General features: G+C 41.4%; 1 protein-coding gene across 1 annotated transcript in view; it reads right to left on the bottom strand.

Moving 5' to 3' along the window:
- Window positions 1-483: 483 nt before the first annotated feature.
- ZNF462 (zinc finger protein 462) overlaps window positions 484-26,939 on the bottom strand; it is a 137,648-nt gene continuing 111,192 nt past the window's right edge. The window contains 4 exon segments of the mRNA XM_077769835.1: window positions 484-3,078; window positions 4,216-4,339; window positions 8,674-8,806; window positions 23,678-23,901. Coding sequence (XP_077625961.1) covers window positions 2,871-3,078; window positions 4,216-4,339; window positions 8,674-8,806; window positions 23,678-23,901 — 689 coding nt within the window. The 3' untranslated portion in view covers window positions 484-2,870.

Here is a 26,939-nt window from a genome sequence, read left to right as displayed (position 1 = left end):
TTCCTCCTTCTGGAGCTTCATATACCATTTTGATTCACATTTTTCTTGGAAAACCTGCCCTCCAGAAAATTCACCCAACTGGTGATAAATATCTGATGCGGAAATATTAACTTTTAAAATCCCAGCTCATACCTCACCTATTACCTTTGCTTTCTGTGCCTGTGTAGACTTAGCAGCTTGAATTACCTCTCCTATACATGCATTGAAAGGCAACACTTATTATTCCCACATTTCATATCTGTAAATGATCTACAACAGATGCACATAGACACATGTGAAAAAAATTCTTTATTAATTTCTCACATTTCATTACAAAATGTATGTTGCAAACAACTTGAGTAACCTACTGGTGTGTTTTGTTGTTTTTTTAAACCCTTGGCTTCAAGAACTCAGAGTCTCCCTCTTTCCTATCAAGTACTGGGAAACACTGATTATTGGAGTCAACAGGTTCTCATTTTGCTATTTATCTTCTCTCAAGCTCTGAAAAAAAAAATGTCCTCTGTATAAATTAAACAAAAAATGTTGTAAATTCTATGTCATTACAGTCAACAGAATTATAATAATGCATCCAAAATGTGCGGCCACAAAATATCAGGTATATGTTTGAAAAAAGAAAAAAATGACATTCTAGCCTTGTTAAAAGGATAATGGTCCCATATTTTTATTAACAGGTTAGCAAAACAAAATCCAATGGATTACAATATTTACATGTTATTTGAAAAATAAAGTAGTGATAAAAGCATGTCACAATTATTTTCTGTTTTTTTTCCTTTTTCTTTTTTTTCTTTTTTTTTTTTTTTTGCTTGGTTTTGTTTTGTTTTGTTTTGTTTTTTTGTGGTTTTTTTTTGGTAACCATACAAACACCCAATCCAGGTATGGAACTGTTTAATACATTTGAAATGAGGCCAATTAAAAACAAATATGGACACAAAATGTTATCTTTGTCTAGATCACACTTTCCCCATTTTCTGGTTTCCACATGATGGCCCCCATCCCTAAAACAAAAAAAATTAAATTAAAAGAAACTCCCTACAAATAAAAATTTTTAACAGCAAGAAAATAAAAGAAGAACATGCTTTTCAAGTAAGCAGTTATTCCACAAATGCAATATCTTTCCATGGATTTTATTTGAAGCTGTGTGGGACACTGTCATTTCAGGATTCCCTGCCCCTTTCTTCCCTCCCCCTCCCACAGCCCTTCCAAGTAAAAAAAAAAAAAAACAAACACAAAAAAAAACATGAAAACCAAAGGACTCTCACGCACACACACATCCAAACGCACGCGCACACACATAGGCTTCTATAACCTAGGCTTCAAGAAAGTTTTTTTTCTACTTTTTGGAATGAAACCCTTTGTTCACAACCAGAACATATTATAAATGTAGACTCAGATTTAGTCTAAGCTGCTCCCTCCTGAAAAAGCTAATATGGGGAAACAGAGCAGCTGGCAGCTAGTTTAAAAAAAAAAAAAAAAAGTAGTTCTCCAGGCTCCTTGTAGGATATAAGTATTTCTTGTCCACTGTCGCCAAAGGGATGGGATTCTAGCACATCCCCTTGTCCCGCAAAATAAATGAAAAAAAAAAAACCCTCCCCCAAAACACAATGCAAACAAAAACAGAACACAGATTTTTAAATCACACACAAAAGCCAGCCCATCCTAAAGAAATTATTTGTGTGAGACAGATAATGTGTTAATTTGACAAGCAACAAAAGGGTGAAGAGGACTTCCTCGTCTGGCCCACAAGCTGCATAGCTGTGCCGAAAAGTTTGGTTCTTTAGTTAAATTAAGGGGAAAAAAAAGTTAACTTCTTTGTTATTTTCATGTTTAAAATAAAGACATTCCTATTCACAAAAAACTCCCTTGCCCCCAAATTAAAACAATAACAACACGCACACAAAAAACAATTTATGTGAAAACTGAATTGTGCTGTGTTTGTAACACTCAGATTGATAGAAAATAAACATGTGGCAAACAAAACTCCACAGTCACCATAAAATTAGCTCACATGAATCTACCAAATTCTAAATTATAGTTGAACACTAATAAACAGCTTACCTGGAATAAAGGATGACAATTCACAAACAGTTATCTAATAATTAAAGTCTGTTTCTTTTTTTTGTTTTGTTTTTTACTAAAATAATTAAAAAATCACAGTATTTTAAGAAATAAAACCCACGTGGGGATTTTAAGCACAATTTGTGTTCCTTTCTTTAAAACTCTCTTTTTTCTCCATTCACCGTCTTGCCCAGCAGTTCTCTCTACATTTAACCACAACGACGACAGGTAGTACTGACAAATGCAGAGAATTCCCTTGGTTAAGTTTGAGGTACTAGGAAACAGGTGACTGTTTTTATGCAAAGCAGTTTTTTGTTTTCTGGTTTTTTTTGTTTTTTTGTGTTTTTTTGTTTGTTTGTTTTTTCCCAAAGCGGCTGCAGTTAGGTCTTGAAAAAGCTTAAGGTATTAAAACTAGAAAAACGCACCGAAAGATGTGCGTCAAAAAGTTGTTCCCCTAAGAGAAGTCTTGTACTGTCACGGAGCTTCTGCTTCCACATCCTGTCCAAGACCACCACAGAGCACACCGTGTGCATGGGAGGTGCTTCCATATTCCACAACAAATGACACTTCCATGATGAAGATCCAGAAGAAAAGGTGTAGTGATGGAAAAGGAGCCACATATTCCAACCATTAAATAACTTTAATTTACATACTCACTCACACAGGTACCAGTGCTTTGAAAATAGATTGTTCAGTCCTAAAAAGCAGCTTTGTTCTGTCTTCTTTTCTGTCCCCACCCTTCTCAGCCCAAGCTGGCCCTCCCCACTTTCTTATCACGGTTCAAGTACGGTTTGATTAAGAAGTTCACCAAACGCTTATTCTTTTTTGGCCTCTGCATTCTCCAGGAGAGATTTGTCAGCAGCTACTACACAGATGGCTACTGTTTCACTCTTTAGGGAAAAGTCTATCCCGATTGCTTCATCATCTTCCTTTTCCTCTATAGAGGGCATCTTAATACTGTCCTCCACACTCTCTTTCAGGTGGATTTCTTCTCTGCTCACCTGCTTGATGTCATTCAATGCCCTGGAGAAACAGTGATGGTAGAGACAGATGAGTATACATTTTTTCCTAATTAAACAAAAAGTGTCCTTTTTTCCCTGATCCTAAAAACACCTTAGGGTTTCCTTTGCATAAATGCCATGAACGTATGACTAAATTGTGAGCAATTTATCCTTTGCTACATGTTATGCTTAGGTCATGCATTTCTGGCATTTTATTAAAGATGTGAATCTACAAAAATAGCCATTATCATACTCTGTTTTGGTTATACCATTTCATGTATCCACATTAACATAATTATTTTATGTTCCCTCATCTACTGGGTGATAGGTCATAATTGGTAGTAGCAAGAACTGTGTTATGCTCAAACTCCTATGTAACCCATAAGTCTGGAGATTAGACGTATTTATGAAAACTAAAAGAGCAGCTCAGGTAAAGATTTAATGGATGGGTCCAGAAACAAATCATAAAAACAAACAAAAAGTAAAAATCTAAAGATGGAACCCATGTCTAGGGAAACTGAGTTATGTTCTCTGAAGTTTAGATGCTTGTGGTTTCAGGGGCATTTTCTACTTAGGGACCAACTCCTGGGTTCTCTCTGTGTCTGGCAGACTAAGAGTGCGCCTAGGGGGCAGTTTATATTCAATCTTACAAGTGTTTTATGGATATGCTCCCACCTACCTGGGAGGCAGGCAGAAGCTGGCTCTGTCCCCGAGGCAGAGCATTGAAGGCACCAAGAGGTGCGAGGGAATGTTCAAGGCCACTCAGGGAATGAGTCATCACAGAGGCAGGAACAGAAGCCAGATCTTTTGACCCCGGTCCACGCTCTATCAGAGAATGTCAGGCTAATGAAAGCTGAAGGGACACTGGCTGGAGAAAGCGCTAAACTTCCACGCGAGGGCTTGAGCGGGATTTGTCATTCGTAAAGATGATTTTTCCTCATTTGAGTTGTGTCTGGGTGACCATTGAAAAAAACCAACAGAAAAGAAGAAACCTAGTTCCTGACGGCTGCCTCTCCTCCCAAGCCCAGAGGTGAAGTGTGACACAGAGGAAAGGGTCTACGGATTGTCAGGGGGACCAAAAAAAACAAAAAAAACAGAACCTGCTCTCCCTGCCACTTCTCACTTTGGGCAAAGGTGATCTTGGGATGGCTCAACTTACATGCCGTGTCTCAGCACGTGCCTTTCCCACTCAGAGCCCTGTGAGAATGCCCGTCCGCAAAATTCACATGGAAAACGCTTCTCAGTGTTAATAGCAGCCCCATGGTCAGCAAATCTCATCAGATCTGTGAGGAGAAAGCAGAAGTGTTACCTGTGTGCTGTGGGAGGAAGCAGAAGAGGGAAGTCAACATTCATTAGGAAATCTCCTTTCTTTCCTACCTTTACCCATAAAACCCTCCATGAAGGCAATTTCCAGATTCCTTGCTCTTAGTTCCTCTACTGGCTTCTCACGTCAGGGTGTTTCTTGGAATGCTCTCAAGAGCAGCTCCTGGGTCCCAGGGCCCACTGGTCCCATTCCTCCTCACTGCCTAATCACAAATAGTATGGGTCCTTTTGCCCTGAAGAACCCATTCTGTCCATTCTAACAACATCTCAGCAGTTTTTTCTATTGAATCTCTTCCTTCTGGGATGCTCTGTCAGTGCCAGCGGTTTAGCACCTATTCATTTTCTATTTGACACAGGTTTATCTTTGCTCACTAAAAAGAATATAGAGGCACTAGACCAGGTTACGGGTGGCAGATCTCAGGGTTTTGATGCATTCCAAGTACAGCTGAGGGCTCACGACTTGTGCTCATCTGTCACGGATATCATGATCAACACCTCACAGGGTGGCTACGAGCACTGAATGAGATCCACTAGCATGAGCGAGCTAGCGTGAACGAGAATCCAGGGCAGCGGGGAGGCCAGTTTGTAAAAGCATGTCCTCAGCTAGTGAGGGCCCCTGGCTGTCTGCTTGACATCTACTCCTCAATCAGTGGTACTCATGAATGCAGGGGTATAGACATTTCTGCAAGGTCTGTTGCAAACATCAAATACTGACGGTCGTTTTGTTTTCTCCATGGCGCTGGGCACATGTTCGGGGTCTGATCAATGTGGATTGGCTGGCTAATTGTTTACAGACCACTCCTCCTGGCAAACTCAAAAGATGAGAGCTCACGTGGCCTTTGTGGTCCCCTGAGTCGCAAGCCCATATGTCTTTCGTTATACCACAGAGGGCCAATCTCCTTTTGGATAATAAACAGCAGGGCCAAGACGGTCCTGCAGCCATGTGGCAGAGTGAGGGCAGCGTACAGGGAAATGTCCATCATCTCCACATATCTGATCACTCTGTGCCTGTAACATACAAGATGCTACAGGAAGATGTCCCCTGGTTGAAATACTCCATCTAATAAAATCTTCAGGATGATGTTAACAGGATAGGTGTCTCTGTGCTGCCTTAATCTTTAGCACAAAAAGCTATGTGAATGGGGCCAGTTTTAACAAAAGATGAAACATTTTCTCACAAATTAAGAAGATCACCATACAAGCCATTAAAAATAATTGCACAGACTATCTTCCTTGATTCTTTTCATTGGAAATGAGACAGCACCATCTGCTCTGCGCATTAATTCCTTAGCAGGGATTATCTTGGGCAAGAAATCAACAGAATGCCTTCCTGACTCCTCCCAACTGCATAATGAGAAGGGGGTGGGGAGGATTCTGCTTGGGTTAATTTTGATTTCTTCATGCCTGGTTTCTTCTCTTTCAAATTCCCTCCCAGCTTCCTAGGGAGGACCTGTGATACGGCCACGGTCAGTCTTTTCTCCTGTTCCTGTGCTGGAAAGGGCGCTGGGAAGAGTGGCTACAGGGACATGAGCTCCCTAAACTGAGCGTGCCCCAGGAAAGTCTACATTTGCCAATGAGGGGCCTGCTCCTGGCACATTTGCTCCTTTACCCTTAGGAAACATGAAACCAGTCATCTATTCTTTCCAATGGCTCATGCTGTTTCATCCTCAAAGGAGGAGGCCAGTCATTACCTGTCACACATCAAATAGCTCTCCATCAGCCCTGAGAGCTGCACTAAAGCCACCTCCTCTCTACTCCTAGAAGACAGACCGTCTGGCAAAAAATCCCCAAGGCTATTGTGTTCCATTTCTTCTTGTTGGCAAGAATATACCTAGATGGTGGAAAACTGATTCAAAGGAGATGAGACAAAGGAGGCTGTTCTCTCAAGGATCGGAGAGGGGAGTGGGGAGGGTTAGGCTTGTAATTCCCATTAACATTACTAGAAGTTACTCATGTAAATCCCCAACGCTCAGAGAGAGGAATACATGCTCCTCTACCCAAAGACGTTTTCTCCCCATGTTAAGGCTTATGAATGTGGATACCACACTTCCCAGTGAGAAGTGACCAGACACCATGAAATTCTTTATAGTCAAACTGAACTGATCTGCTGCCCAGTTCCCACACGAAGGGGGCGGCCAAGCCAGGCAAGGAAGGAAATTTGCCTGGTGCCCCACACACCTAACTACCATCTATTTTTCTAATTTGTTCTGCTTTCATTCTGGAGGAATCACAGGGAGGGGAGGCCTGAAAGGGCTTCTTGCCTCTGCAATGCTTGTAACCTCTAAAATCATATGTGCTCAGCTTTAGAGATTAAAACAAGTCACAGTATCCAACAAGGAATAACTTATTTCCTAAAGAGGAACAGCAGGGCACAGAGCATCATGAAGCAAAAGGAGCCTCTGTACCCTCTGTCAAAAGCATCCTCTTCCAGAGAACTCTGCTAACAGTGCACAGACGTTAAAGAATTCATCACTAAGAACATATTTGTGAAATGTTAAAAAAAAAAAAAAAGTAATTCTTTTTGACACCATGCTTCCTCAGATCACAGCCATTTTCCTTGCAAGAAGTGGATCGCTATGGTGTCTACTAATAAAAGTTGTGACTTTTCAAGGGCAGTCAACCTACATAGTAGGATGTTTTATTTGTCCATTCATTCTTCAGGTTGACCACGGGCATGTGGGCTTTGAAAAGTGGGCAGTCCATGCTGTTGTCTTCACTGGGACTTTAGGAGCCTGAACGGACCCCCACATTGCAAAACTGTGGTCCCCTGCTATGGTGGTCAGGGTGGGGATGGAGTGGAGGAGGGGCAGGGCAGGTAAAAGAACAGGCAGAAGACCCTCCAAGGGAAATGGCCACCAAGGAGGCTTTTGGAGGCCTGCAGACAGAGTGAGGAGGGGAGGTAATGACATTCTGCAGATATGCACCTCGGAGGGAGGCCCCAGGGGATTCAGGTCTGGGTTCCAACCCTTCAATGAAGAACATCCTACTGTTCAAAGGGTTCAGGAAATGGGATGTAGTGTAAAGAGATCTTGGCTTTGGAGCCAGAAGACCTAAATTCGGCCTCCAATATATTTTTCATTTTTTTTCCTTTGAACAGGCTTTTAAGTTTTCTGGGCCTTTATTTCCCCCTTGGCAAAATGATAATACATGACATGGCAGGGTTATCATTGATTAGATGGTTACTATGCTCCAGGAACTGGACTGGGGTCTTATATATCATCTCATTTAAGCTCTCCACAACTCTAGAAGTTAGGTGATATTATTATTATTATCAGTAATGAATGCACAAGGGATAAAATAACTTACCCAAAGTCATAGAGCTAGTTAATAGCAGAACTGGAAGCCAAATTCAGGCAGACCAACTGCAGAGCCCTCTAAATTATATAAGCTTAAAGAAAATACTGGACGTGGCACATAAGGATGCTCCATGCTGGTAAGCTCATCCCATTCTTATCATCACTGGGATGATACCTATAGTTAATTTCTCATGTCCTGTTATCCATGTGCTTTTGATGAATCTCCAATAGCTACACTAATATATCCAAAACCCACAGTCTTATATGTACCATCTTGGAATTTCTGCAATATTCTGTGTTGAACAATATAGAAAACCGACTCTAGATCATTTAAATGTATGTCTACTTTTTTTTGAATGGTTTATATATATACTTTTGAAAAGCTTTATCTTGAAAATAATCCTGGACTCAGAGGAAACTGGAAAAATAGTACAAAAATCCCTGAAACCTTCCCCTGTAAACATGGTTGTATGAAAACTGTTGATCCATTTCTCTCTCTTTACGAGGGTCTTAAGAAAAGAGCCAGGCAAAGGGACTTCCAGAGAGGGCTCAGGATTCAAGTTCTTTGCAGCCTTGCAGTGGACGCCCCAGCAGCAGCAATTTTAGATAAGTGCTCAATGGGAAGATCATTTATATTCCTTGTGATGAAATGTAAAGGTCATTTACACTTACAGTGTACTCTGTCTTTCTGTCTGCCTGTCCTTATTGTGAAGCTTCTGTAGACACCAGTTTTCCTTATTAAAAACAAATCACCACCATATATTTTTTTAACATACAGCTATAGTTAGAAAATGTCTGTTTTCCTTGGAGTTTCTATAGCTGGTAATAGTTTACAAAGACATGGCCCCTGATATGTTTCTTAAGTCAGTCTGTTCTGCTACTTAACTAAGAAGGATCATTCCTTCTGTTCCTCCTCCAACAACCTTCTGCCTCCCTTCTGTCTCCCCATGGACGTGCTAGATGCCATCTGGGCCTCCGAGGGCAGGGCTGAGACTAACCTCTGTCATCAGCCTTGCTGTTCATTTCTTCTTCCTTGTCCTCGTCATCACTGCTGGAGCTCTCCATCTTTTCCTTCATCTGTTCCAGCTGATCCAAGTTAACCCGTCCAACCAGCTCAAAGTTACGGCTCACCTGAAAAAGGAAAAACGAATGACAGAATAATGAACCACAGCCTGAACGGGGTTCTCCCTGGGGGAGAGATCTTTCCAACATCATTTTCCAATGACTCTGTTTTAGGAATCAAGCTCATACACGGGGCGCCTGGGTGGCTCAGTCAGTTAAGTGTCCGACTTTGGTTCAGGTCATAATCTCACGGTTTGTGGGTTCAAGCCCCACATCGGGCTCTGTGCTGACAGCTAGCTCAGAGCCTGGAGACTGTTTCAGATTCTGTGTCTCCCTCTCTGACCCTCCCCTGCTCACACTCTCTCTCTCTCTCTCTCTCTCTCTCAGAAATAAATAAAACATTAAAAAAAAAAAGGAATCAAGACTTTTTTACTAGTAAACCACTAGTGCCTATGAGGCCCTTTTCTTCACTTGGATTATTTTAGAGGTGGATCTGTCCTTTACCCCTACATTCCAACATTTTTAAAGGAACCCTGGACCTTCCTTACTAGACTAGTATAAAACATGAGCCACAGTCAATAGGAAATCAAAGTATCACAAAGTGTGGGGTCTAGAGTATGTATCCAATAATACTTTTTGAGTTGATTTCAAAGGTGTAACTTTTGTAAACTACCCAACTTTCAAATACCTCTGGAGGTGAAGAGGCTCTTTAAGATTCCTAAAAACTTAGCATGAGAGTCACAACTTTCTTCCCCACAATCTTATAAACCTAGAGGTCTGGGGACTATCCCAGCTTAGGCCAGATAACAACTATCCAATTCCTGACTCCAGTAAATGGAAAACAATACTGTCACTGTTAGTGTTACTGTTTTCAAAGCTGACCATAACTTATAGACTGAAGCTGGGACTACCTGAGAAAAATCTAAATGAGTAACCCCTAAAAGCCCTTTAAGTGTTAACTACAGCTGATTTTTATTTATGTAAAACATGGTTAGAATAATGTGGGAATCCAAACTTTCTTCCAAATAACACCCAAGGGAAATAAAAATCCACACTAAAAAAACTTTATAATGATGTTATGTTTAGGGTTCTCACATCAACAGTCACACAAAATTTACCTTCTTGACTATTTTCAGAACTTCTGCAGTTGTATGCATAGAATTATCAGGAATGACAAGTTAGCACGGGACTCAAGCCAACAAAATGTCTCATGCCATTCAACAGTGACGGGCTCTTCTTCCTCTGTGGAAGGTGCCATTCTCCCTCCCCCTGTTGGGGGCCAGGGGAGGGACCCACAGAGATGGGACCCTGTCCTGGCCTCCAGAGGCTCACAGTTTAGTTGGGCAGGGAAGGCAGACATCATTCATTAGATTCGAAGGTAGATTTCAGTAGCTGCTACAGAAGAGATAGAGCATATTGAGGGCACAGGAGAGGAAAGGAAGAATTTACAAGATAATCCCAAAATACTCCCTGGGACCAGACTGGAACAAAGATTTGCTGAGCACCACCAATTCCATATGCCTGGCAGATGGGAACATCATCATCAACTGTGACAAATGTGAGAGAAAAAGACTCAGAGTAGCAGGGCCAAGAGACAGTCGTGTGGAAAGACTTAATACTGCCCCAACAACATCCTGGAGAAGGTAGGGAGCATGCAAAAGGAGGAAGAAAACTCAGGATAAAAGTGCTTTTAAAATGAGAGGAACAATAGATTGATCTGACTATAATAATGCAATCCATGAAATCGATTGACAGTTGACTTTGCAAATAACTCAACAGAGGGAGAAAAGAAGTTTCTGTTGATCTCAATGCTAAATGCTCAGGAAAGGCAAGACCTTGCTTTGCTCATTTGCAGAATTAATTAAAATGAAAAGTCAATGGACTAAGGTAAGGAGAAAGAGTCGCGTTCAGAATCTTTATTGCTTTTTCTTGGCCTCTAAGAGGTCATAGTAATGGTCTTCAAAGGACTTTTGCTTGCAGCACCTTCCTACCTGGAATATATCTACCATGCCTCACTCCTACAGACCCAGATGGACTCTTATTTCTTTGTATGACATAAAAGAGAAGAGCAGAAGGAGCATGAGCTTTGAAGTCTGACAGATCTGAGTTCAAGTTCAGAGTTTGCCATTAACCACAAGAATGTGGGGAAGTTACCCAACATAAGTCCTCAGTGTCCTCATTTGTAAAAGGGGGTCAGCCCCGTACCTAAAACATAATAGTTCCCCAAAATGTAGTTTCCTTCTCCTTTCTGGGAACGTGGCCTTTTCCAATTTTGGCTTTTGGAAACGCTTATAACAAGCATCGTAAATGCATATTTATGAAGTTATGTTTAGCCACAAAGTCTACGTTTTAACCAAATAGCTTTATGACAAATATTTGAATAAAAGTTCTGGGTTGCCAGTTTTTCAGGAAAGGGAGGCAAGGTTCCAATTTACCTAACTTTGAAATATGTGTAAAGTAACTTATCCTTAAGTGACCAAATTTTTCTTCTTTTTTGTTTTCATAAATGTTTATTTCTGAGTGGGGGCGGGGAGGGACAGTGCGAGCAGGTCAGGGGCAGAGAGAGAGGGACAGAGGATCTGAAGTGGGCTCTGTGCTGCCAGCAGTGGCCCAACATGGGGCTTGAACTCATGAACTGTGAGATCATGACCTCAGCAGAAGTCAAACGCTCAACCGACTGAGCCACCCAGGTGCCCTGAAGGCAGCCTTGTCTGACTACCTCCCTCCACTTCAGGAGGGAGCAACTGCAGGTGTGTGTTAAGGGGCATGAGGGGTGGCTGCTGCCAGGAAACGAAAATCAGGAAACCAAAAAGAATCCTCAAACGTCTCCTTTAATCAGGTCATTCGTTAGTTCAGTCATTTGTTAGTTCCTTCAACAGGGACCCATGTATGCCAGGCCCCATGCTAGATGGAGGAGCCCCTGCTTCTCAGGAACTCATGACAGAAGGCGATCTGTCACAAAACCAAATGTTATGTTTTTCTTTTCCTCCTTCTGGGTTTTTCTAAGGACTGTATTTGCCCATTTTCCCATCACCATCATCCTTCTACCGGAAAACTGTTAACATGTTGGATTCTGCACAATTTTAAAAGAGTACATGACATTTTCATGGTATGACGTTCATCCGGGGCTAACCCAGGATTTATTTGTCCTGAAGCCCTCTAAAATCTTTGTTAGTTAATTAAAAGATTTCAAAGTGAAAACCAAAAATTTTGCTATTTAACCAGAAGATTTTAAAATAAAAATCCTTTATGATGTTGGGTTCTTACTAAATTTTAAATTCCCAAATCAGCAATCCAATATTAATACAAAAGGAAGACTCCTTGATGCATTAAAATTTTTTTTAACTAGGGGTGCCTGGGTGGCTTAGTTGGTTAAGCATCTGACTTCAGCTCAGGTCATGACCTCACTGTTCGTGGGTTCGGGCCCCGCATCGGGCTCTGTGCTAACAGCTTGGAACCTGGAGCCTGCTTTGGATTTTGTGTCTCCCTCTTTCTCTGCCCCTCCCCCACTTGCATTCTGTCTCTCAAAAATAAATAAACATTAAAAACTTTTTTTTACACTATTATTTGAAATTTTAATTATTAAAGAGGTTAGTGGTTTATCATTAATTTTTTTTAAATATTGTGATTTTTAAACTTGAGGTATAGTTAACACACAATGTTACAGTAGTTTTGGGTGTATAATATGGTGATTGGTTTATACATTATGCTAAGGTTTACATACTATACCACCAGTTTAGCTACCTCCAGTAACTCTACATCGCCATTTCAACACCATTGACTATACTCCCCATGTTGCACCTCTCATCCTCATGACTTATTCATAACTGGAAGCCTGTATCTCCTGTTCTTCGTCCATTTTGCCCATTGTGCCACCCCCTTCCTTCTGGCAACCATCAGTTTGTTCTCTATGTTTCTGAGTCTGTTTTTCGTTTATTAATTTTTTCTAGATTCCACATATAAGTGAAATCATTTGGTACTTGTCATTCTCTGACTTATTTCACTTAGCATCACAGCCACTAGGTCCACCCTTGCTAGTTTTGAGCCACCATCCCTTACCTGGAATACTGCAAGCCCCCTCCCTACCTCCCTCCTCGCTGCTTTTCCAGCATCCATTCTTGCATCTATTCTCCCATGTGGTCTGAGAGATTAAAAATAAGTATGTAAATCTATTCATGTCAGTTTCCACTTGCCCTCAGGATAAAAATCTAAACTTCTCACTGTAGTTAGAAATGGCCAGCTGTCTTCTTACCGGGTCCACTTTCTTCAGACCACCTGAACTGCCACCACCCTGAACTTACATTCCCGGAATATGCCATGCTCTTGACTTTGTGCCTCTCTCTGTGCATGCTGCTTTCTCTATCTGAAATTCTCTCTACCTGCCTCCGTCACTCAGGGATTTTTCAGTCTTCCAGCCCTGTCTCCATGTCACTATACCTGGGGACCCTCCTTAAGCTCCTCCTTGGTTGAATGTCCTGGGTCTATGCTTCCACAGTACCCTCCCCTCCCCTTCTAAAACTCCTCCCACTCAATGGTTAATTGTTTATGGCCTGAGCCTCGTCCACCAAATTGTAAGCTCCATGAAGACAGACAGACACTGTGCATCTCGTGCACAACTGGGTCTCCACGACCAGTGCAGTATCTGTATTAGAGGGGATGCTGCTCCCTCCTGCCTAGTGTATTTCTTCGTTTTAATTTACTGTATCTTTCTTTCCTAGAAACATGCGTGAAGAATAACTGGAAAACAGAAAAAGCTTCAGGTCCAACTACCTATACATATAACTGTCAACAAGTTATCGTATTTCTGTATTCTTGTTCCCCATGCATAGATTATTTAATTGCTGTAATCATATTAAAACCTACAAGTGTGTATCCTGCTTTTTTATGCCTGGCATGGTATAAATATCATTAATAATCATTGTTAATCACTGTTACCAAGTGAATATACTACAGCTTACTTGACTCTTCCTATAATGAGCCTACCTTTGGCTCTTCTTGGCTTTTCACTATTAAAAATGCAGCAAATAGTCTTACTGTATATAAATCTTTCTTTCATGTTTAGCTTTCACTTTATGGGCTAAATTTCCAGATGCGATATCACCTCAAAAGCCATGGACTTTACTAAGTTCCAATAGCTTTCTAGGTTAATGTCTGAAGTGATCATCCCAGTAAGTTACTTTCTGGACCTAGAGACTGTGTGCATCTGGTGCAGAGGACATACTGCGGGAAATTCACCTTTCTCTGGAGGTGCAAAGAGACTTATTATCCTGTTTCCCAAAAGGCCCACAAGAGAGGGAGAAAGAGCAAGGGTAAGAGTTTGAGATTTAGAAGCTGGCTCCTTGCAGCCTTTGGAAGGCAAAAGAAATCATACACGTGTTTGAAGGTTGGCTTGTTCAAATACATAATCCCTCAGACTATAAAACTATATACAGATCCTTATACCCCGTGAAAGTTATCTGCGATCGCCCATGAATCCAAAGTCCCCTGGGAAGGTCACTAGCCCTGAAGAATGTGAGATGAAGTGCCAACAACACTCACAACACAACAATAGCAGAAGCTTTACCCGTTAACACTGGAGTGTGCTGATGCTATAAACCCTTCTGTGCTCATGCCAGATATTCAAGCTTTGAAACTACGTTTGTTTTTTTGTTTGTTGTTTTTTTAACCATTCAGCAAAATGAATGAATTTCCCTAGATATGAAGGAATTTCCATATATGAGGCTTATTCTAAGGGGAGAAGTATTATTCGATTTACAAATATTACAAGTTGAACATGCATTTTCATACTGTCCTATGGTGGCAAACCCTGTCTTATAGGAAAACTGATGTAAACGTGCTGGTTAACGAAAGAATGAAATCAGACACCCTTGTCTTCAGATTACTTAGTAGACATTAAATGGGGGAAATAATGATGAAGAAAAATCCCTTAATGTTCCCAGAGTTTCCCCTCCTTCTTACTTAACATTTGTACCTTCAAAAGAGACACGCTGTCAGGATGTTCACATCACCTAACCCTGCATGTTCACGTTACAAAGAAAGGCCAAAGTGAACATTTTTATTTCTAGAAGAAGTGACACCAGAGAACACGGAAAAGTGGCCTCTCACATCAGAAATACCCATCTCAGTCCCATCCCAAGCATGTGTAGAGCTACAAAGATTTTAAAGGCCTTACAGCAAAGTGGGCAAACTTTGTGCAAGAGGGCCTGATAAGCAAGTATTCCGAGCTTTCTGGACCATTTAGTTTCTGTCACAACTACTCAACTGCTGCTGTGGATTGAAAGCAACCACAGACAATATGGAAATGGATGAGCATGGCTGTGTTCCAATAAAACTGCATTTATAGGAATTTGAAATTCATATAATTTCATGTGTCATGAAATACTACTCTCTCGATTTTTTTCAGTCATTTAAAAATATCAAAACCATTCTTAGCTGGTGGGCCATATAAACACAGGCAGTGGGCCAGATTTGGTCTATGGACCAGAGATTGCCAGCCTGTGACTTACAACAGTGGGTAGTCTAGGAGCGCCTGGGTGGCTCAGTTGGGTAAGCATCCGACTTTGGCTCAGGTCATGATCTTACAGCTCGTGAGTTCGAGCTCTGTGTTGGGCTCTGTGCTAACAGCTCAGAGCGTGGTGCCTGCTTTGGATTCTGTTTCTCTCTGCTCCTCTTCCACCTGTGCTCTCTCTCAAAAATAAATAACTAAACGTTAAAAATGATAATGATAATAATAATATCCAGTGGTCTATCCAGCAATCTTTGCCTTTCTTTGAATGTGAGAATGGGAATAAAGTCAGTAGGAGAAAGGTTCAGCACAGCATTGTCTCTACGATTTCTATAGGGAGATGGTCAAAGATGCAAGTAAAGATTTTGAATTCAGAGCATTTCGATCAGAGCTCTCGTAAAAGCTTCTAGAAGGGACATTCAGCTAAGTATATTAAAGAGAATATGGAAGAGAAGCCCAGACATCATATTTGCTTTGCACTGTGCTGCCTTCCTATTTTGTAAAGACCTTTATCCAGCACTCAACATGCTGGCTTGTGGCCCTTTATTTAAGCTTGTGTTACCTCCTTGCTTATAAACTCTTCCAGGGTAGTAAACTGCTTCTTATTTAGCTTTATATGTTCAGCGCAGAGTATAAGGTCGGTCATCGAGTTGACATACCATAAAAGTTATTTTAAATGTACTGGTAACATAATAACCATGGGAGATTGTACAGTATAAAGAACTTCATAATACTGTGCCCAATGATAAAAATTTGCTGGCTAATGAGAATAAGACTGGACATTTTCTAAAAGATTTTGTTCAGTTCTTACCAAATATCTATTACATACTAAAAACTAATAATCTAGGTGTTTTCACAGGTATCCCTTAAACCTTATGACCGCTCTGAGAGATGTGTTACTTTCCATGTTTGTCGATGAGGAAAGCAAACGGAACAAGTTAAGTGATAAAGCCAGTATTAGAACTCACATCATGCTGTGGCTTCAGCTTTCCCCATTATAATGTGAATCACCTAGAGAAATCCAAAATTACCCCCCCCCCCAAATACCGACTGAACATAAGAGGAAGGCAGAAAAAGGTACTGTGACTCTAATGTTGCAGAATTGGATAGGAGAGAGGAGTCAAATCTTATGAGAATTTTTTTTCAAAATCAAAACCTTTCTAAGAACAATAAGAATTAAGGATAGAAAAGTACCCAGGAGGATATGGAGTACAGAGGTCAAGGAGAATATCTGCTTTCTTTTGTAATCACTGAGTCAGAAGCAGAAAACATGCCAGACCTAGCTTAGCAAAAGCCCAGACAAAACCAAGTCATTTGGAGAATCTCAGGATAACTGCAGTCACAGGTACTGAAAAAGCCAAGTGAGAGGCATCATTAAGAAAGTCAAAGAACTTTGTTACTGGCCAAATGAGCTGTTGCCAATGTCCTAAACTTGAAATCCAGGGAAGAAAGATGTGGTCACTGCTGCCACATTTTGCTTACATGAACAAGCAGGATACTTAAATCATATATTAATTTATTTAGCTAACAGCTACCAGATACTTTATTGTATGCGGGATATGGAAGAAGAGACATACAAGTAACGTGGTGTCCATTTCAAGAATGTTGCATCCAATGGCAAGACAAAAAGACTTGTTAAGAGTTAAGCAGGATGAGTGAAACAAGAGTTAAACTTGTTAAGTTGAAGCAGGATAAACTCGGTGCCTTAACCAAGGAAGAATAGTCTTATGCGGCCTTGGAAGCAGGAACATTGAACTTTGGGAGGGTTTAGAGGACAGTTTCAAAAGTTACAGGCAGAGAACATCTTCAAATGTCTACTTGAAAAATATCATGTGTGGTTCTGCCAGGCACATCCCTCTGAAAAATGGTCACACCTCTTGGTCGTCTACTTCTGATTTCTCAGTCTTCCAAAGTCCACGAAAGAAGCAGGGTGTGTGGCTGACAGATCAAGAAGCAAGACTAAGCAGAGCTGAAATGACATCATCTTTTAGAGAAACATCCGCCTGGAAGAAATCCTCAGTCAATCATGATAAAGCTGCTGGTACTAAGTTTTGAAATTAAATACAATCCAAAGAAATGTGGCCAAAGGTGTTTTTTATTATTTGGGAAGGTTCTTCTTTGGTTTTGTTTCTTCTCATTTCCTTTGCAGGACACAAATGCTCTGTGTGGCTTTTTTGCTACTGTGGATTTCACTAGTCCAGAAAGCTGAACAATTTTATTGGCATAACTAAAATGTTGGGGATTCCTTCTGAGCGTAATGTTTTGCCGCTTCCCCAAAATGGCAAAAAGTAAGAGGAAGAAATACGAGTTCCTTAAGAGTTCGGCTGCCTGAAGCTCCATTTGTATAAAAAATTAAAAACATTTCAGAGTAAATTCAATTAGTGAATGTGTATTGCTTGAATAGACTATCCTTCTAAATTTAATATAGCGAACATGACAATTTTATGAGCAAACCAAGTTAGAGATAATATATTTTTATATTCCTTAAACTAGCAAAGAGACTTCAGAACCATAAAGAACACTAACAAGGTACTGCCTATACTTAAACTTTCTTAAGAAAATGTGTTTTTTAAATGGGAGAAGAGCAAGGTATTTTTTTTTCCATGACTTCATGGTTCTTAAAAATGTTGTCTGCATCTTTCACCAGCATTACTAATGAATGGCACTACTGATGTAGGACTTCATTTTGTGTGTGTGTGTGTGTGTGTGTGTGTAGTGTGAGAGAGAGGGAGGGCAGTACCGAAGGAGGGAGGGACTGAAATGATAGAACAGTCTGCCTCTAGAAGACCTACCGAGGTTGAAAAAAACAGAGCTGAAGAAAGAATGAAAAAATAAAACTTCAAATAGCCTCCTATTTACTTTAGATTCCAAGAGATGGCAAGTGAGTCTTTGTCCACTGGTGCAAAAATAAAGGTCTAGGAAGACAGGCTGCTGTGTTATCATGTGAAAAATGAGGGTGCTGTCACCCCTTTTCTACTTCACCTTGGCTTCTGAGGATAAACATGGCAGCAATAGCTGGTGCGCTTGGGAATTTGGTCCTTAAGTGGAATGGTTTATTTGACTTCAAGGATCCTTCCTGCTGTACCAGTATTCTCTCTAGTCAATGAATGACACAGTGTGACAAGTTTAGAGACACTCCTGAGGTCTATGGGCATTTGCAGGCAAAATTCCAAAGTCCAGGTTTGGATGTCCAGTTCTGATGAACAAAATCCTTTGACTGCAGACATACCTACGGTGTCTCTTAATTTCTTACATAGATTCTCCCCACCATAGAAAATCACCTAAAGCTATCAGTGGAAGAATATGATGTGCAGTGCACTCAACACATAGTCTTACTGGAAAAAAACATAAACCTTAATTTAGAAAACTGCTAAAGTCTACTGCACACTTTACTTTTGGCGGTCAGCACAATAATCTGATCTGCAGCATCTTGTAGATCTGTCTGTTCCCAGGATCAAGGTTATAAAAAAAAAAAATAAAAACCTGTAGGACATTAACATTTACTGAGGATCTACTATGTGTCAGGTCTTGGGACACTTGAATCGTTTAGGTATGAAGTGTAATTTACTCACTGTAAAAGTCATCTGTTTTAAATAAATAGTTCAGGGAGTTTTAGTAAATTCATGGGTTTGTGCAACCGCCACCACAATCTGGTTTAAGAATTCTATCTCCCTGAGAGGTTCCTTCATCACTTCTGCAACCAATCTCCCTACCTCCAGCCCCAAGCAACCTCTGATTTGCTGTCTTCATAGTTTGCCTTTTCTAGAAATTTCATATAAATGGAATCATAGAACATATGATCTTTCATGTCTGACTCCTGTCCACTTAACATGATGTTCTTGAGATTTATCCACATTGTTATGTACATCAGTAGATTCATTTATCTTTATTGATAAGTAGTATCCCACTGTATGGATATAGCACGTTTTGTTTATCCGTCCACTTTATGTGAAATTTGACTTACTGGATCAGATGGTTAAGTGTATGTTAAAATGGCGCCAAAGTGAATGTGCTATTTTACATTCCAACCAGCACTGTATGAGATTTCTGGTTTCTCCACAACTTTGCCAACACTTTGGCACTATCAGTCTTTTTTTTTTTTTAAGCCTATTTATTTATTTTGAGGGGGAGGGGCAGAGATAGAGAGGGAGAGAATCCCAAGCAGGCTCTGAGCTATAAGCACACAGCCCAGTGCAGGGCTTGATCTCACAAACCTGGTCTCATGACTTGAGTGGAAACCAAGAGTTGGATGCTTAACCAACTGAGCCACCCAGGCACCCCTGGCACTGTCAGTCTTAAGTTTGGTCATTCTCGTGGGTGGGTAATGATATCTTACTGTTAATTTCATCTGTATTTCCCTAATGAGGAATCTTCCTGAGCATCCTTTCATGTGATCATTTGCCATTTGTATATCCTCACAGCAGTTTGAATGTCTATTCCAATTTTTTTTTTCATTCTTAATTGAATTATTACCTTCTTACTATTGAGTTGTAAAAGTTCTTTGTGTATTTTGGTTAAAATCCTTTGCCAGATGAGGATTTTGCAAATATTTGCTTCCAATCTGTTTCTTGCCTTTTCGTTTTCTTAATAGTGTCTCTGAAGAGCAAAAATTTACGTTTAACGACCTCTAATTTACTGATTTTTTTTTTCCTTTAATGTCCATAGCTTTTGTATAAGATCTAAGAAAATGTCCCCTAACCCAAGGGAAATTATCTACTATTTTTTCCAGAAGTTGTATAGTTTCAGTTCATACATGGAAGTTTATGATCTATTTTGATTTAATTTTTGTGTTGGGAGTGACATAGGGTCAGTGATCATTGTTTCGTATGTGGAAATCCAAACAAGCCCTATTTGTTGAAGAACCACCTTTTCCTTATTACTCTGGTACCTTTGATAAAAATCGACTGACCACACAGATGAGGGTTTATTTCTGGACTTTCTTCTGGCATCACTGATGCTCCTGAGTACTGTAGCTTTAAAGCAAGTTTTGAAATCAGGAAGGGTGAAGTCTTCCAATTTTGCTCTTTTTCCATACTGTTTAGGCTATTCTAGGTCCTTTGCATTTACATTTCAGTATCGGTTTGTCAATTTCTATCACAGAAAAGAGATTTTGATAGAGATTACATTGAATCAGTAGATAGATTTGGGAAGAATTGCCGATACAGAGTCCTCTAATCCAGGAATAGTACATATTGCAATAATTTACTTCCTTTATTTCTCTTAACAGCATTTTGTATTTTTAGTGTACAGCTTCCATAGTTCTTATGTTGAATTTATTCTTAAATATATTCTTTTTGAGGGGCGCCTGGGTGGCTCAGTCAGTTAAGCATCTGACCTCGGTTCGGGTCATGTTCTCACAGTTCGTGAGTTCTAGCCCCACATCAGGCTCTGTGCTGACAGCTCAGAGCCTGGAGCCTGCTTCGGATTCTGTGTCTCCCCCACCACCTCTCTCTCTGCCCCTCCCCCACTCGTGCTCTGTCTCTGCCTCAAAAATAATAAATGAGGGGCGCCTGGGTGGCTTAGTCGGTTAAGCGTCCGACTTTCGCTTAGGTCATGATCTCGCAGTTCGTGGGTTCGAGCCCCGCGTCGGGCTCTGTGCTGACTGCCAGCTCAGAGCCTGGAGCCTGTTTCAGTCTGTGACTCCCTCTCTCTCTGACCCTCCCCTGCTCACGCTGTCTCTCTCTCTCTCTCTCTCTCTCCTAGAAATAAATAAAAAACATTTAAAAAAATAATAATAAATGAACATTAAAAATATATATATATACTCTTTTTGATGTTATTGTAAACGAAATTGATCATTTTAAAATTTCGTTTTCAGATTCCTATTACTAGTATATAGACATGGAATTGATTTTTGAATATTTACCTTATATCCTACAACTCTGCTAAACTAATATTCTTAGCAGCTTTTTAAATAGTTTACTTTGGATTTTCTATGTATAAAGATCACACTGTCTGTGGACAAAAGTGGTTTCATTTCTTCCTTTCCAGTTCTTGAATTCATTGTTCTTGCCTTATGGTCCTTGTCTTTTATATTTGAATTATTAGCAAACTTCACTTTAGTACATTGCACATCGACACTTTTACACTCCTTTCATAAATGCTGATGTCACCACAATGAATGACCACTTTCACCCAGTGTATGTCACTGCCTGCCAGTCAAAACTTCAGTTTCAACAGCATTGCTATCCTTGTTTATGAAATAAACAACTTGGATAATTATTTTAAAACTTCGAACTGCATTTTGTACTCATCATTTAGAGAGAAGAGACAGAAAATGGAGAAAAGAAAGTGCTGTCATCAGTAATAAGCCCAAGTCTCATAAACTTAACAACAATTGAAACCGAGATAAACGTCATTAAGTATGCTGGAAGTGGCAATTCTGTAGCCTCAATTAGGTGCTCACTGGACTTAATAAGCTGGTGAACCAAGAGAAAGAATAAAATTAAAGAACATAACATGACATAGTGAAAATATAACATCAAAGACCATATCTAAGATGCTAGACAGAATTAGTGACTTTAAAATACATTTTAGTTCCTCGGGAACAGAACTGCCTTTCTGATAGGTGCCACAGCTCAACTCCTAGGTGGACTAAGGAACACACGGAGTCCCAAAGTGTGGGACACAGCAGGACTTCACTGAATCTTATACAACTTCTGGGATAGAGAAAATGATTCCTATTTAGAAATCAGAGAACAGAGAGAGAAATTTAAGTGACTTACTGAAGTTGTACAGTAAATAGTGGAGACAAGATTCAAACTCAGGTCTCTTTGGTTCCAAAGGGTCTAAATTGGGCCCCTTCTTTCCAGAGCAGCCCATTTCCCTGACGGGCTTCCTGAAGCCCCAGCCTCCTGTGTCTGCTCGGGAAGCCCCCGCTTCCACATCTGCATGGTTCTAACCTTGTCACCAGTGACTCACAGCAACTGTGTAAGCACCAGGGAAGAATGTATCTTCCGGGTTTGCTCTCTCCCAAAATACCAGCCCAAAGGCTTGAACACTATAATAAAAAGATCTGAGGTGGTTACATAAATAAGATCCATGTGCATAAATGTAGACAGCTTGGTTTTTCCTTTTGAGTTTGGGGGCAGAAATGCCCAGGAAGTTTGAATAAGAAAGGATATGAAAAGTTTTGCAGTGAGGTAAATTCAGGCTCTTCTTCTCTCCTTTCGTTTTGTTGGGCAGACACTTTACAGAATGAACACGTTCCAAAGCAGAAAAGTGACCATGGAACCATTACACTGTGGATGGGAAACAGAGCCCAGCCTTCTCTCCCAACACCCGGCAGAAAAATGGCGACCCTTGGGTGCAGATGACTCAGACTAACATCTTGATAACTTGGGTTTGTAAGGCCAGAGAAGCAGAGACACAGATCACAGAAAAAGGAAACTATCAAAAGCGATCCTCATTTGCACCTTAAGTAAACACTCCCTTGACATGTTGGTTAATTAGAAAACATTCCAATAGTTTTTTTTTTTTTTTTTTTTTTCATGAAACAAATACAAATCTTAACTCCTCTGCACTCTGGGCAAGACACAAAACCAGAAGCAGTGGTCTCGGTTTCCATGGGCCAAATAAGCCCTCTGAGGTCACCCCGTAGGACTCTGCCTTCTGATCAGCAGACCTCTGGAGAGAAGGTTTTCCACAAACCCCTTATTTTAGGTCTGTATTGATTTGTTCTGTATCAATCCTCTGCCCCAAATAAAACACCTGTTATATGGCACTTAGAGTGTTTAGACCCAAATAGCAACGCCTTGGAAAATGTCAGTAGTTAGCAAAAATACTGGAAACAGCCTACGTGGCTGAGGGACAAGGGGGCGCGGCCACCAGGACAGGGGCCAGCAGCGATAGTGCAGGCTGCGGCTCCCCTCCATACAGACAGTTTTACTGACACACAGCCATCATGCGCATTCTCTCAGGTCTAATCTGTTGCTGCTTTCTCACTACAAGGGCACAGCAGAGTAGTTGCCACTGAGACCGCCTGGCTCGTGAAGCCTAAAATATTTATTATTGGTTCTTTACACAAAGTCTGTCAGTTCCCGTGACAATACATTTAAAGTAATATGGAAAAATGATTCCTGTTAGGTCATTAAGTAAAAAAAAAAAAAAAAATGTAAGGAGGACAAACACTTCCTGTATAGTATAGTCAGAAGGATGTACAACAAAGGAAGGTGGCGGCAAAGAGACAGAAAATGTCAGGCGGTTGGATTCGGGTGGTAGCCTGAGGGGTGATTTTCCTTATCTCCATCTATGTGTTCCAATTCTCTAAAGTGACCGTGCGTTTCTTTCATCATAGCAAAAACACCGAACCTCACTTTAAATATTATTTTAGTTCAAGTCACACAGTGGGTGTGACTAAACTCGGCTCTGTCTCCCCACCAGGCGCACCCCCACCCCAACATATGCTGAGTGGCAGGGGTAGGAAGGGCTGGTACCTTATGCTCGTCCCGAAGGTGGCTGTCCAGCTCCTCCGTGTGCTTGGTCTCATAGTAGCAGAGCTGGCATTTGTAAGGTTTCAGTTCATTGTGCTTTTCTATGTGTTGCTGGAGGCTCTCGTCACTGGAGCAGGTGAAGGTACACTTATCACAGCGGAAAACTACTCCCTGCAAGTATTTTGACAGTTTGGAACGGCACACCTCAATGGGGACGACGCGCTCTTCTGTGGAAACAAATTGAACGGAAAGGGGAAATTTTTACTGATGGTAACGTAAGCATGTGCTCTTTCTTTGGAGTATAGGAAGAAACGCACCCAGTTTTGCTGCTTCGCATGGGTCTGTGTCCATGAACTCACATGCACACTGCCCCTCCCTCAATTCCCCAAACAGCACCTTCCTCTGGCACAAGTAGGGTTTTTTTTTTAATGTTTATTTATTGTTCAGAGAGAGAGAGAGTGAGAGAGCAAGTGTGAGTGGAGGAGGGGCAGAGAGAGAAGGAGACACAGAATTCAAAGCAGCTTCCAGACTCTGAGCTGTCAGCACAGCCTGATGTGGGGCTCGAACCCACGAACCGTGAGATCATGACCTGAGCTAAAGTCAGATGCTCAACTCACTGAGCCACCCAGGCACCCTGTAAGGCCAAGAGCTCTCTGTGTACTTAACACCCAGAATGATCTTTACAGAGAGGTGGGCAGGCTGGAAGGTGCTCGCTAACTCCTGAATGGAGGTGGCCAAAGGAGGAGAAAAGAAGTGGCCGCCATCTTTACCAACATTAATGATTATTGACAGCAACCATGAGCACATCCCAGTTCCTCAGTAAGCGCTACTGAGGCTGGACTTACAGATGTCACTAAGCAGGAAGGAAATGGACAGCTGCCAAGCACCTATGTGCAGCCACTGTGCATCTTCCAGACAACTCTGTTAGGCTGGAGTTGCTCCTGTTTTTGCAAACTAGTAAAGCAAGGAACAGGGCTCTTGAGTAACTTTCCAGAGGTCACAGACGTTGTCATTGGCCAGCTGAGGTCTGTATCCCTGCCTGGCCAACTGCAAATCCTTTATGTCCTACCATTTCCAAATTCCACTCCTGCTTCCCCTTTCCAAGAAGTTCTCAAGGAGACTGTTTCCCTTGTCCTGAAACCAAGGGGATCTCTAATCTAAAAACAAATCTAAAAACAAAGGACCTGTACATTTTCATTCACTAAAACTCCAGCTCTAAGTAGGAAGCGCTCACAAATGAAATGGCTGCAGGCAACATTCAGGGGGAGGCGGGGGTGGCGTGGGAGATAGGGAGGATTTGTGCCTTTTCAGACAATCTGTAATCTGATTGTCACAAGGGAAAAAATAAAAGAGAGAGAGGATTTGGGTGCTTTTCCCATTAACATACCAAATGCTGTAGGGCTGGAAATGCGTGCGCTTGTTTATTTTGCACTCTCTCACCCTTGTGTTTAACTGCTCAAATTAAATTTCACACCAGTCTGCCCAGAGTATCGGCGCACGCGCCAGATATCCATAACTGGGATAAAATTAAAATCTGTGCTATTTATGCAGGGATCAAATATAGCGTGTGTTTTCATGCTGTGTCTGGATTTCAGAAGACTCTGAAAGTTTACAAATGGACGCACACAACATATACTTATATTATTTAGAAACAGCAATGTATTATTAAGTCAAGAAAGCGTGATTTATTCTCAGAGTCACTGAGTAGCTGTGTTTCCAGAGCATCAGTGTTGTGTGTACTGAGGCGATTCTCCCTGTGAGCTCTCCCTCTCTCCCTTTGTTGCTGGCCTGCATTGACCCCTGGGGAATTTCCACCACCCAAGGCCATGCCTTAGTCTCCACCACCACATTCTCACTGCAGGGCAGTCATTGCCTTGGGAGTCCTTGAATACAGCAATTAATTGGCCAGCAAAAAGCTGGCCAGAGGAAGCGTGGAAGGTGGTGTCTGCTACTCACTCCCCAGCGCTCTAATGCATATGTTATTTTCCCTATACAAAGAGTCAGTCGCTTATTTAGAAATATAAATATTTTTAAACCAAAGTAGAGCAGACAGCTAAGAAACACATGATTATAATGTAATCCACACATTTTCTTAGAATAGCAAATGTTTAACAGTCTTCCTAACCATTCAGTTCCATGGTTTGGTGTAATCGGAGGAAAAAATGCTTTGGCACGAGCCAGCCACAGCCTTGAGAAAGCCCATACTATGATGTTCTGGTCCTCGAGCCCAGGGTTTCTCAGTAGTAGCACTATTGACATTTTGTTAGTAAACACTTATCTGGCCTCAGATACATCTCTACTGTGGGGACTGGACTATGTATTGTAGGATATTTATCAGCATCCCTGGCCTCTACCTACCATAGGCCAGCACCCCCCCCACTTCCCCAGTGGTGACAACCAAAAATGCCTCCAGACAAATGCACCCTGAGGAGGCAAGATGGACTCCGGTGGAGCACCACTGCTCTTAGACAAAGTGTCGAGCATTACCTCTAGCTGCTCTGGGAAAGACGCGCCTGGACAAGAACCATGAGGAAGCGGTGCTTGTGTCAAGAGACGGGACTACGGGAGGAACCCCTGGGACCAGCCCCCACACCCAGGTGCTCTGAGGAAATGCTGACACAAACTTCTCTGGCACCTTCTTTGAGAATGCATCCCCCTGCTTTGCTCTCCCTGTATTTTGACACTGTCTACTGTCATTTCAACTCTCCGTCTCTGGCTCTGGTTCTCTTGAGCTCAGTGGAGATGGACAAAGGCTGGCATAATGTTTGACGTAACGATGCCTCAAAGACCTTGGAGACAGCCATGCACTCAGCCCCCAGTCTTTACGTCTGCCTGAAAATAATCGCTTCTTTCAGACCTGTTTTTTAATGGGTCTCCCTTTCAATTCCTCTACCACCTTGGTTAGTTTTCTTGGCCGTTTCCAATTTCACTATGTGTGTCTAAGTGAATTCTACACAAAGTTGTGAGCACCCGAAATACTCCGGAGTTTAAGTAATAATAATTCACGTAAATGACTGCACCAATTTACCGAGAGCCCACTAGGTTTCAAGCACTGTTAGGTACTCTACCCTCACTGCTGCCAAGTCAGCTTTATTATCTTTAGTTTATCGATGTGGAAACTGAGGACTGGTTTGTTGAACTACTTCTTCAAAGTCACTCTTCTGGTTCAGAGCCAAATTGTTACCTGGGAGCACAGGTCTCCTGCCTGAAGTTGGCCAGTGCCCTCCTCCTCCACCCTTGAAAAGCACTCTCCTCGAACATCCAA

Source organism: Crocuta crocuta, unplaced genomic scaffold, assembly GCF_008692635.1.
Source record: "Crocuta crocuta isolate KB4526 unplaced genomic scaffold, BGI_CrCroc_1.0 scaffold95, whole genome shotgun sequence".
Lineage (NCBI taxonomy): Eukaryota > Metazoa > Chordata > Mammalia > Carnivora > Hyaenidae > Crocuta > Crocuta crocuta.
This window is presented reverse-complemented; position numbering and strand designations above follow the sequence as displayed.